This window comes from Salvelinus fontinalis, unplaced genomic scaffold, assembly GCF_029448725.1.
Source record: "Salvelinus fontinalis isolate EN_2023a unplaced genomic scaffold, ASM2944872v1 scaffold_0043, whole genome shotgun sequence".
NCBI lineage: Eukaryota > Metazoa > Chordata > Actinopteri > Salmoniformes > Salmonidae > Salvelinus > Salvelinus fontinalis.
This window is the reverse complement of record NW_026600252.1, coordinates 313,516-326,286: the sequence shown is the minus strand read 5'-3', so window position 1 is coordinate 326,286 and position 12,771 is coordinate 313,516. Positions and strand designations below refer to the sequence as shown.

At 40.5% G+C, this 12,771-nt stretch overlaps 1 protein-coding gene across 2 annotated transcripts; it reads right to left on the bottom strand.

Annotated features, from left to right (window-relative positions):
• Window positions 1-635: 635 nt before the first annotated feature.
• LOC129842482 (ADP-ribosylation factor-related protein 1-like) lies at window positions 636-4,860 on the bottom strand. 2 transcript variants are annotated; one of them, XM_055911044.1, is made up of 8 exons: window positions 4,728-4,860; window positions 4,188-4,280; window positions 3,971-4,058; window positions 3,772-3,854; window positions 3,555-3,636; window positions 2,811-2,881; window positions 1,841-1,941; window positions 636-1,680 (listed from the first exon to the last, which is right to left on the bottom strand). In XM_055911044.1, exons 2-8 carry the CDS (start codon window positions 4,278-4,280, stop codon window positions 1,593-1,595), a joined length of 606 nt encoding a protein of 201 aa, XP_055767019.1. In that variant the 5' UTR covers window positions 4,728-4,860; the 3' UTR covers window positions 636-1,592. The 2 variants fall into 2 exon arrangements, with proteins under 2 accessions (XP_055767019.1, XP_055767018.1); XM_055911043.1 differs by having other exon boundaries at window positions 4,188-4,858.
• Between the last annotated feature and the right edge of the window lie 7,911 nt (window positions 4,861-12,771).

Sequence of the window (12,771 nt, the reverse complement as noted above, 5' to 3'; positions counted from 1 at the left end):
TTAAGCACACTGTCTATTATTGTAACTTAGATGAAGATCAGATGAAATTTTTTGACAAATTTATGCAGAAATCCAGGTAATTCCAAAGGATTCCCATACTTTTTTTCACCACTATGTTAGGAAGCGATGGGAGACCACCACCCCTTTGCTCAGTCCAATGTTTAGAAATGCATGCATTTGTGTAAGGTATGTAATAAGAGATTGGTGGCCAAATCAGATTTACACCCTGAAACAGATCATGTAATAACACCGCATACCATAACTTGCCATAATGTAAAAACTTTTATAATATAATCAAACTGGTTAATGTAATACATTGACGGATAGCGTAATGAACAGAACGTAATAACTCTTTCCCGATAATGTAACTTATTACATTTTCCGGTGGGTATTACATTCAGGCGAGTACATTTTTTTTTGTGAATAAACAAACCACAGATAACGTAATACCATACTCCACCCTGGTGACGAGGGTTTGAATATCCTCCTTTCATGTGTATCCCACTCTACTTTCCTTCAGTTTTGTAAAAACTAAAATATTAATAAAGGAATCGAAATTTGGATGTGATTAAAAGAAAGCAGCTGACATTCTTTACATTTCTTTACCACACTAACATATAAGAACAAGTAAAACAAAAGTGTCAACTGTTTATTACATCTTCGTAATGTCATTCAAATAGGCTTTCAGCCTGATCATTGGAGATACTTGCATATATCACCAGGTTAGACAGAGTAAAAAGAGATAGGATGCCATTGGGGACACACCTATTCCTGTTCCATTTGGGACTCGACTATACACCACACACACGCAACTTCAAACTATAAAACTAGTATTTAAACAGGTCTTGTCATTGAAAGGGAAGTCATTTATATATAGTTGACCCTCTGTACAATTCCATTACATGTAGCATCTTTGCATAATATAAATAACAACTCAAGGTTGTGTCAAGGTTCATCCTCTGACTTAAAAAAAAACTCAAGCATTGGGATGAAAACACAGGGCCCCGTATTCAGAGTAAAACAATCCATATCAATTTGATTCATTATGATCTAAAAGGAAAAGTTGATACTAGATCAGCACCCGACTCTGAGACGCTTTATGATTACGGATTATACTACCGAAGGGAAACGGAGGTACTTGAGCTAGATAAAAACTTTATCGACTTGACACTGTTATACTTAGATCAGAACCCCTCAAAAAGCATTTCACCCAAATCAGAGTACATATCCAAATAATATACAATAATCAATAGTTTCCCAATTGTTTCCCCCTGATGCTAAGCTGTATCTGAAAAATAGACTTGAGTTCAAAAGCACCCACTCAAATAGGATGAGAGAGAAGTTCATTGGCAGGGCATGGATAGAATCCATCTCGGTTTCTGAAAGTCACACTGTAGCAAAACGGGCGCCTGGGTCGTATTCAACAGGGCAGAACGTAGGAAAATGTTTTAAAGCATATTTCAACTGAAAATGGTTCTTATTGGACTGGCAGTGTAAGTAGTCCCTTCTTGTTTCAGTACGTTTTCTACCATTTGGTGCCTAATGAATAGGACCCGGTTTCGGGAGCCCTAGTGGGGAAGTCATGGCTTGCTCTATGTGATGTCCTTCAGTCTCGGTGGCCGGTGAATGTTTCTGATGACACACTTCACCATCCACTCGATGCCTTCGTTAACCCCCTGCCTGAGAGGGAATTCATTATGAGCAAAGAGTACTGCTTTTCTTAAAGCAAAGATGACAAATAGTAAATTTGTGCGTGCCTGTACACACACACACACACACGAGTTCTCTCAGACCAGATGTACAACAGAGAGTAAAGTGGAATAGAAAACTCTGTTCTTACCCTGTTAGGGCTGTGCAAGGCTGCACCAGGCAATCTCGTTTACCGATCTTTGGAGCGCAGTCGCTAAAAGCGGTTTTGATGTCCGGCACAGACATACAGTTCTACCGGAAAAAAAAGACAAAGAAATATGCCTAAATGGATACGATCTTAGAGATTTTCAAAGAGACAGAATTGACCTAGCAAGGGATAGCTGTATGTGGTAGAAATTGTCAATCACATTTATTTCAAGAGTACAATAACACCACATTAAGGTGAGCTTGAACACTGAGTATACCAAACATTAGGTACATCTTTCTAATATTGAGTTGCACCCCCCCACCTTTTGCTCTCAGAACGGACTCAATTTGTCGGGTTATCCACAAGTTGGGATGCTGGCCCATGTTAACGCCAATGTTTCCCAAAGTTGTTTCAAGTTGGCTGGATGTCCTTTGGGTGGTGGACCATTCTTGAAACTCAAGGGAAACTGTAGAGTGTGAAAAACCCAGCAGCGATGCAGTTCTTGATACAAACCGCTGCGCCTGGCACCTAATACCATCCTCTGTTCAAAGACACTTACATTTTTTGTATTGCCCATTCACCCTCTGAATGGCACACATACACAATCCATGTCTCAAGGCTTAAAAATCCTTCTTTAATCTGTTTCCTCCCATTTCATCTATTCTGATTGAAGTGGATTGAAATGACATCAATACGGGATCACAGCTTTCACCTGGTCAGTCTGTCATGGAAAGAGCAGGTGTTCTTCATGTTTTGTACACTCAGTGTATAGTACGGGTATGGTATAACATATTATAACACCGAGTCATCTATGAAAAGTATGCATGAGGGATGGAGGACTACTTTGTTGTGATCATATTATAGGCCAAACAACTTCTGCTGGCAACAAGCCTTGTCATATTTAGTTTATACAAGAAATGGTTAGTTTAGACTTCTTTTCAAAACAACCCCAGACTGGATTATATAGGCCTACTTCCACATCCTGCTTGTTGGCGAGCACCAGGAGAGGCACACCTTCCAAAACCTCACTGCTGATCATTTTCTCTGGAAAAAAAGAAAATGGAACCGTCAGTCCAAGCTATGGTTCAATACTTGACCCTTCTGTTAGGAAGAGTGGATTTGCTGACTCCCTCTCATGAGACGCTAAAACACAACATCACAGTTTTTGCTTTGTACTGCTCAATCTTGAAAACTAGACTGCTGACATGCACAATTAGGGTTGTTGCATTGCATTGGGCAGGATAATGCTAGATTTGGCAGCCGGCTGCAGCGGCACTTTAGGGCGGCATTTTGGTCATTGGCTGCCCCTGTCAGGCACCCCTCATCGGCTACTACACCGCCCCAGCCACCAGCTCATAGCCGCCCCCACCACATTCCCGCTTCTCTCGAAGTTCACTCCCACTAGCTATGGTGATGTGTGCTTTTTGTGATTATCCAATTGTGAAACTCACCCTCTCTCTCTCTGATTGTATTAACAGTGAATAAAATACTAAAAGATTGAATTAACTATCCCTTTAAAGTCGTTATATTGGTGCAAGCAGGGGCTAGGGAGTTTTCACCATATTTCTCACACCAGTCCATTCCTTTTACATCCATAATGTGGAGTGTACATTCAGTAAGTGAATCAGACTGTAGCCCATGACAAATGTCACTATGTGCCCTCTTGACGTTTGGCATTCTTCTCTAAATGCTTCAGGCAAGCTAGTGAGGAACTCACCAAATGCCTCTTTTGATTCTGTTAGTCGCTCCTCATCGGTGGAGTCTATAACATAGATCACACCGTGGGACTCGGCGTAGTACTGCGGATTCACAAAGCAAACAATGTCATGTTTCAGTAGTCAACCTCAAATCATTGTACTTGAATGACAAAAACAGACATGACATCTAGCTAGATATGGTGTGTGTGTGTGTAATTTGATATCGGTGCTGCTCACTTTGTCCCATAGCGACTGAAGCTCCTCTTGACCACCAAGGTCCCAGAACATTAGACGAGCTTTTCCCACATCGATTGTGCCGACTGCGTGAAGGAAGTAGTCAGAAGAACATATTAGAATGGCATGGCCTCTTGAAAACCAATGTGCTACAATTGAATGCAACACAACAAGCCCAGTCTTACTGGTTGGCTATACTTACTGTTAAGTCCAACTGTAGTGGTGATCTTGGACAAATTCATTCCCTTGTAGTTCTTACTGAACTTGGTCTTGGTCTGTTCCAAAAAGGTCTGTGTGTAGAACATACATGACTAAATCAAACAAGCAGCAGCAGTTCATCCAACAGAGACAAACAAAGACAATGCGCGGTGCTCAGCGTGCTCTTCCAACGAGAGAAAACTGCTATGAGACAGACTTACCGTTTTTCCTGCATTGTCAAGTCCTAGGATCAAGATGCAGTATTCGTCCTTCTGGAACACGTATTTGTACAGACCAGATAATAAGGTGTACATCTTCGAATTGTAAAAAAAATATTAAAAAAATAAACACTTGCTGATGATGCGCAAGGCAATAGACAACTCACATTGTGGAAAGATTCAGCTGTGTGGCTAGCCACGTTAGCAAGTCAAGTTAGCTAGCTGTTGTTATGACTAGCTACTTGCCTGTGGTTTGAGGCAGGCAAGCTAACATTACCTGTCCGTAATCGATACTAGCTAGCTGACTTACTGCCACCAAATACTAAAGTGAAATATAATGCGCCAATCAAGGCACAAATTCCTGGCTAGCTACAGTGCAGTAGCTTGCTAATGCTAGCCAACGTTAGTTAACTGTCTAGCTCAAGTTAGTGCTGCTGCGTGTAAAACGAGATTTGCGAGCGGACAACCTTACGCAACTTACAAACTGCATAAGGAAATCAAGCTAAAATTATTAGCTATGTCGACAAAATGTCATCTAGGTACCTTGACAGATGGATCTTATTTTATCACAACAAATTTGGGTGTAAACACGGTGGCCATCTGTATTTAGGAAGTAGCTGGTAAAGCAATGCATTGTGGTACTTCTTCTTCGATGGGGTTTAACGGCGGTTGGCATCCAATGTTAATGGTCCATTACCGCCGGCAGCTGGAGGGGGAATTGAAGAAGAAACAAAAAAACATTCCGGGAAAGGCGTAAAACGACTTCATACAAAATAAAACACGTTAACTATAAATTGTTTAAATAAATAAAATAAAACATCATACTTCAATCACAGTCCACTCCAAAATACATCCCTTGTGATGGGGCTACATTCACCAACAGAATTTATTGCACCGTCTCGGCTGTGAAATCACACAAAAAAACAAAACGTTCAGTGGCATTCACAATGATTCCAATTTTCTTAGACTTCTTTTCCGCATGTGTTGTACAGTTTATGACCATTGAAATGAATAATGCAAAGTCCACTTTTTTAACATGCAGCACTTCACTATCCCTCGGTTGATGAGAAACCTTGTCGTCGTGGTGGCTCTACTACCATTGCTTCTTCCCCGCCTCTCGTTACTTCAAATTTGATCACCGCCTCCAGATAGGAGACGCTGGACACATCTTACCCTTGCCACTCCATTCTCCTTCACCCTAACAGGGCACTCCAAAAATGCAGGCGCATGTTCACCTCCATAGCTGCAGCATTTGATTTATTATTTGCTTCAAAATTGTATTTACATTTCACATTTCTCTCTCTCTCACACGCACACGCACACACACACAGCCTCTCTCTCTCTTTGTGTGTGTGTACGTGAGAGAGAGAGAGAGAGATAAATGTAATGCAAATTGCTGCTTGTAAGGACAGACTGTTGGTAAGGACAGTCATTATCAACCTGACAATAACTGAAAAGGTTCAAAGCTCACATGCTCAATATTGTACTGTTGAGAACACAATCAGAACTCTATTTTACATTTAATCCAGCTGGATACAAATTCGACTCTGACCAAAATATGCAGATTATTTTATGATGTACTTAGCAGCACCAATGGCTGTCTAGCTAGCTTGTTTCTAGCTAGCTAGCTAGTTTACTTCTTGGGCAACAATATTTCTGCCAGAAGAGGATGGTGGGGGGAGCTATAGGAGGACAAGCTCATTGTAATGGCTGGATAGGAATCAATGGAATGGTACCAAACACTCAGTTCAATTGAATCCATTCCAGCCATTACACTGAGCTCATCCTACTATAGCTACTCCTACCAGCTTCCTCTGATTTCTGCTAAGTTTATTAGCTAGCTTACTAGTTAGCTATCATTCATATACATGTGTCATCAAAAATAATGTTAGCTAGTTACCTAGCTAGTATTAGCTGTGTGAATGGCAGTCTAATCACATTGATTGGGAATTCACTGACTGGCTATAGCTAGCTAACTAACTACATCATACAGTGCATTAGGAAAGTATTTAGACACATGTTCCACACTTTTTTTATGTTACAGCTTTATTCTAAACTGGATCAAATATATTTTTTCCTTTCTCCCCAGATATGAGTTTTTTGTCACATCCTGTCAGTATCATTTGTTTTCATTCATTTAAAGCGTTGGGCCAGTAACCGAAAGGTTGATAGATCAAATCCCGAGCTGACAAGGTAAAAATCTGTTGTTCTGCCCCTGAACAAGGCAGTTAACCCACTGTTCCTAGGCCATCATTGTAAATAAGAATTTGTTCTTAACTGACTTGCATATTTAAATAAAGGTAAAAATAAATAAAAAATGCGGTGGGGTTGTTTTTCAGCAGCAGGGACTGGGAGACTAGTCAGGATCGAGGAAAAGATGAACGGAGCAAAGTACAGCTCCTGAGCGCTCAGGACCTCAGACTGGGGCGAAGGTTTATCTTCCAACAGGACAACGACCCTAAGCACATAGCCAAGAAAACCCAGGAGTGGCTTCGGGACAAGTCATTGAATGTCCTTGAGTGGCCCAGCCAATGCCTTGACTTGAACCCGATCGAACATCTCTGGAGAGACCTGCAAAAGCTGTGCAGCGACGCTCCCCATCCAACCTGACAGAGCTTGAGAGGATTTGCAGAGAAGAATGGGAGAAACTCCCCAAATACAGGGGTGCCAAGCTTGTAGCGTCATACCCAAGAAGACACGAGGCTGTAACTGCTGCCAAAGCTGCTTAAACAAAGTACTGAGTAAAGGGTCTGAATACTTATGTAAATGTGACATTTCAGTTTTCTAAAAAACGTTTTTTTCTTTTTTGCTGACTTTATCGGGTATTATGTGCAGATTGATGAGAAAAAAAATCTATTTAATCCATTTTAGAATAAGGCTGTAACGTAGCAAAATGTGGAGAAAGTGAAGGGGTCTGAATACTTTCCGAATGTATAACATTGCTGTTGAGAAGTAAAATCTAAAATTTGTTTCTGTTTTTACTACGCCAGCCATATGGTTTTCAACAATGAACTTAATTGCAATCCTCACTTTAAACACATTATTAGTGGCGATGACAGCTTGTCAATTTTGAGCTAAATCATCAGTGAATGATGAAAAGACAGTTACATTTTCAACTTGATCACGGCTTGCAATAATTTACTTGTAAAAACCTGAGAAAAGGTCATGAGAGCCACTTAACCTTCTGAGTCTGTCTCACTAATAACCATAAGCAGTAGTATAATTTCTTAAATTGTTATACAGTAAATCACCAGTATACTAAACACAAGACAAAGTGGAATCCACATTTATTCAAATGTAGTACTTTCTACAATGTCTGTGTGCATCACAGTTATCATAAAGATATCAGCGACACATTTGTTTAAAACTGACTTTCCTTGAAGAGCAAGCAGAGACATTAAAATTCCGTCATGATGATAACACTTTACCGAAGACATTTTCTCGACTATGTGAACTTCTCTTTTTACTCAGATTTGCTTCCATCCACTCGTCTTCAAATATTTACATGTTCACCTTCTGTGCCATTTCTTTTCATGATACATTCAAGTTATTATTATTGATACATTTTCTCTTTCCACTCTTCATGAGTGTCATCTCCCTTTGTATGTTGATTTTATTCGGACTACATTCCTTTGGAATTCAAACTCCTCTTTGGCACAAAATGCAGGTCGCACAAAAAACTGACTGCCATCCATTGTCACTTTGTGTCACTTTGTGTCACCACGCTGTCAGATCATCTCACTCTCTCTTTCTCTCTATCTCTGTACACTATAGAGGGGACTGCCTTTCACTAAAACACAAGACAAATGCTGCCAGTCCTTGTCCTCTTTCAACCCAGGACACTCAACCCTACGACACTTACACGATCACTTCAAATGGGTTGGTACATTGTACTGTATTGTATGCTTGCCATTATCTATTGAAAATGCATCCCTTTTAATATATATATATATTTTCCTACAATATAATATTTTTTTTAATTAGATGGAACATTTTATATACAATTTATAGAATTTGATCATGTGTTCAACAAATGTATTTCCCTGGTCAAAACTGTTCATTTGAATATACATTGCACAAATTATATTGTTCAGTCCATCTATACTGTACATTAACAAGAAATGATGTCACTGTTAAGGCATGTTCTGTATTGTCCTGATAGGAGTCATGCATTTGCAGTATTATAGTATACCAAGTCTTTCCATCAGCAAAAACAGTGGCATACTACAGTTTTGTTCACAGCAATAGGTGAAAACATCACAGAGTGCGCTTGAGAATAAGGAAAACCATTTTTTGTTTTTCTCAGAGAAGAGGAAGACTGACTAAACCTCCATTTTGTGACAATACAGCTCGAGAGTGTGAAAATGTCCTCCCATTGCCATCGGGATTCTTCACCTTGATGACACAGTTTGGGTTTGGACTAGAAAACAACATGTAATATACTCACCTGTCTGCTGCTCTGAAAGCTTGAGCATTTTGTTCAGAAAAAAATATTGTGAAGAATTGAATAATAGTCAACATGTAAACTCAGGAAAAAAAGAAACGTCCCTTTTTCAGGACACTGTCTTTTAAAGATAATTAGTAGAAATCCAAATAACTTCACAGATCTTCATTGTAAAGGGTTTAAACACTGTTTCCCATGCTTGTTCAATGATCCATAAACAATTAATGAACATGCACCTGTGGAACGGTTGTTAAGACACTAACAGCTTACAGACGGTAGGCAATTAAGGTCACAGTTATGAAAACTTAAGACACTAAAGAGTCCTTTCTACTGACTCTGAAAAACACCAAAAGAAAGATGCCCAGGGTCCCTGCTCATCTGCGTGAACATGCCTTAGGCATGCTGCAAGGAGGCATGAGGACTGCAGATGTGGCCTGGACAATAAATTGCAATGTCCGTACTGTGAGACGCCTAAGATAGCGTTACAGGGAGACAGGATGGACAGCTGATCGTCCTCGCAGTGGCGGACCACGTGTAACAACACCTGCACAGGATCGGTACATCCGAACATCACACCTGCGGGACAGGTACAGGATGGCAACAACAACTGCCCGAGTTACACCAGGAACGCACAATCCCTCCATCAGTGCTCAGACTGTCCGCAATAGGCTGGGAAAGGCTGGACTGAGGGCTTGTAGGCAGGTTCTCACCAAACATCACCGGCATTGATTTCTTTCTTCTTAAAGTATAGTCCTTCTAAGAATTATTGTTAATGTAACACAACACATAGTTGTAGTCTTCCCGGTCCTGACCATTCTTCCTACCCTGACGTCGAGCATGCCTGCCATTCTGTCCCTGATTGATGCTGCCTTAGATTACGGACCTCTGCCTGCCCTTGACCTGCCGTTTGCCTGCCCCGTTTTGTAATACACATCTGAGATTCGAACTGCTGCCTCCTGTGTCTGCATCTGGGTCTTATCCTGAGTCGTGTTAGTAACGTAACAAAATGTGGAAAAAGTCATAGGGTCTGAATACTTTCCGAAGGCACTGTATATCTAATTGTGTGTGTGTCAAAACTTGCACATTTGTCTGTGTATGTGTGTGCGTGTGTGTTACTTGGAGAAAGGGGAGTGTGTGTGTGTGTGTGTGTGTGTGTGTGTGTGTGTGTGTGTGTGTGTGTGTGTGTGTGTGTGTGTGTGTGTGTGTGTGTGTGTGTGTGTGTGTGTGTGTGTGTGTGTGTGTGTGTGTGTGTGCGTACCGTTTGTTTGTGTTTGTGCAGTGCCTACATCATATGTGTGTGTCTGTGCAGTGAGGGGCACAGAGAGCCAGCCAGCGAGGACCTGGGCCCTGATTCACAAAACCTTCTTAAGAAGAAATGTCTTCTTAACCGCCATTTTTCCTTAACTACAGACTTATGAAGAAAGTTAAGAAAGGTTGCTATTCCTCAATACATTTATTGGAAAATGTTCTTACGTTTTTTTCCTTAGAAAAAAGTGAGTCTTGAACATAATGTTTTAGTATTTGTTCTTGGAAATGTACTTAACAATATTTTACAATATTCTAGAAGTGTTAAATAGCTAGCATCAGCTCGTCAACTTGCAAAGAATAACTTGGCTAACTTAGCTAACGTTAAAGTCGTTAGCTATGTTGACTTATGTCGTTACGCATTAGCTAGCTAGCTACCTACCTAACTTACCAGTCGCGCAGTCCCTCAACCACCTTCTCCTCCAGCTGGTCCATATGAATGGTTGATCCCCCTGCTTCCGTCTTCTTCAACTCATTGCTTCTCTCATCCCCCTTCTTCTTAGCAGCCGACTTGATGTCAGACCACTTTTTTTTTACGGTGTCACTGTCCCTTGCCATACCCCAGATGGCAGAGGCAGACTCTGCCACTCTCGCCCATCTTCTCTTTTTGGTCTCTGCAGTGACCCCGCAGTTATCGAGTCTCCGCAACAGCAACCTTTTCCTGGTTGCTATTTCCTCCAACATCACTTCAAGCTCCTGTTTGCTGAAATCTTTACATTTACATTTTACATTTTAGTCATTTAGCAGACGCTCTTATCCAGAGCGACTTACAGTAGAGTGCATACACTTTATTCCTTTTTTTATTTTTTATTTTTTAATTTTTTAAAATTTTTACATACTGAGACAAGGATATCCCTACCGGCCAAACCCTCCCTAATCCGGACGACGCTATGCCAATTGTGCGTCGCCCCACAGCTTTCGTTGGTTATCCATTGTTGTTTTTGACATAGCTAGTCTGATCGCTATAATGTGTGAAAAATAACATTTGTTTTTGTGTATAAAGGCTCCGCGACTCATCTAAAAAATATATTTTCGAGACAAAGCAGATAAATAAATGTGATAAAATTTAATATCAACACTTTATTATAGTGAGCCAAATCCTATCATCCCTGTGACATAGGCTTATTTGTTGGTTTCAAGCACGTCATTAATGTCAGCGCCACATAAGTAGATATTTACGAAGTTCGTAAGAATATTATGAATTCCTAAGAACACTTTGAGGAATTGCACTTACGAACTATCTTATGAACTTCTTATTTTTTTCCTTAAGAAACTTCTTAGGTTTTTTCGTGAGTAGTGTTTTGTGAATCTGGCCCCAAGTGTCTTTCAGGTTCTCTTAGAGGGGCTGTTTGTGGAGAGAGGCCAGAGTGTGAGAACACAGGCTGTTAGATCAAACCCTTGAGGGCACAGAGCAAACTTAATGTAGCTCTCTCATGCATGCTCTCCCACTCCTGATATCACACACCAACAGCCCCTCAAGGCCAACATTGCTGTTTTAACCTCCATAAAAGCACATAACTGTAGAGGCTGACAAAATGACATTCTGAGACGGAAGATCCTATATTGTGTCAGAGCGCACCACACTGAACATTATTTTATGAAAGCACTATTTATTTTGTGATGCTAATGAAACTTAGTGCATACAAAATATGGTTGAGTAGGCGTTGACATTTTAAGGTTGAGAGCTATTGGATTAAAATAAACCTAGGCCTGTGAAGAAAACATATCAAAATATGTCAAAGGTGATTTCAATGAGTGTTCGGTGCCCTATTGTGATTCAGCTCTGAAATTACATGGGTTACATTCTATTAGTCAGTCGGCAGCAGGGGCGTAGGAGTGACTCTGACATTGGATACAGACAAATCTTAACTTATAAATGGGCAAATCTACAAGGCTAAGGGGGGTGTCTTACAGAGGGGCACTTGCTATGGTACAGTCCAATCAGCCTTAGGGGCCATGGCAATTCATACTGTACTGAATATCAGTCTGAATGTTAACCTTATCACATGTGAGTTCCAAATATCTCTAACGGTCACCCCAGCGTGAGATTTTTTATGCGAGTGATGTCAGAATGTACTCACTGTTCCAAAATGTGATTGTTATGCAACATGACAGTTAACCCGTGCTGCCCTTAAGCCATGGCACACTGTCTGCAAATTATCCTCAGGCCATACTTGTCAACTTCAAATTATTTTCAAACAACAGTTTGAATTGCGGTGTGGCCACCTCCTCGTTAATTCACATAAGAAGTAGCCCATTTCATTGTTGCGGACAATTTATGTTTGAGGCTTTACTGAGCTGCACAAACTTCTCTCTTTGACGAAAGCCCAAGCACTTCCCCAGCGTTTCCCCAGATCAAGTATGCAGACATTTGCGCATCTCTAGTCAGAACAGTTCTTGCAAAAACATTTTCCCCCTGGCACATTTTCTGGCTGGAGCCCACATTGCCTTCATGGTTGTTTTCCTTACAAATAATAACTTTGCATTCCTATCTACTGTAGCATACCATATGTAGGTACAGTGAATTCGGAAAGTATTCAAACCACTTCCCTTTTCCACATTTTGTTATGTTACAGCATTATTCTAAAATGGATTAAATAAAACATCTCATCAATCTACACACAATACCTCATAATGACACAGCGAATACAGGTTTTTAGAAATGTTTTCAAATGTATTAAAAATAAAAAACTGAAATACTTTATTTCCATAAGTATTCAGACCCTTTGCTATGAGACTCAAAATTGAGCTCAGGTGCATCCTGTTTCCATTGATCATCCTTGAGATGTTTCTACAACTTGATTGGAGTCCACCTGTGGTAAATTCAATTGATTGGAC

Excerpts from the sequence above, each read along its gene's own strand:
- LOC129842482 (XM_055911044.1), bottom strand. The coding sequence starts at position 4,280 with ATGTACACCTTATTATCTGGTCTGTACAAATACGTGTTCCAGAAGGAC. Across the intron at positions 4,059-4,187 it reads TTGACAATGCAGGAAAAACG|ACCTTTTTGGAACAGACCAA; the intron begins GTAAGTCTGTCT and ends TTCTACACACAG. Across the intron at positions 2,882-3,554 it reads AGAATCAAAAGAGGCATTTG|AGAAAATGATCAGCAGTGAG; the intron begins GTGAGTTCCTCA and ends CTTTTTTTCCAG.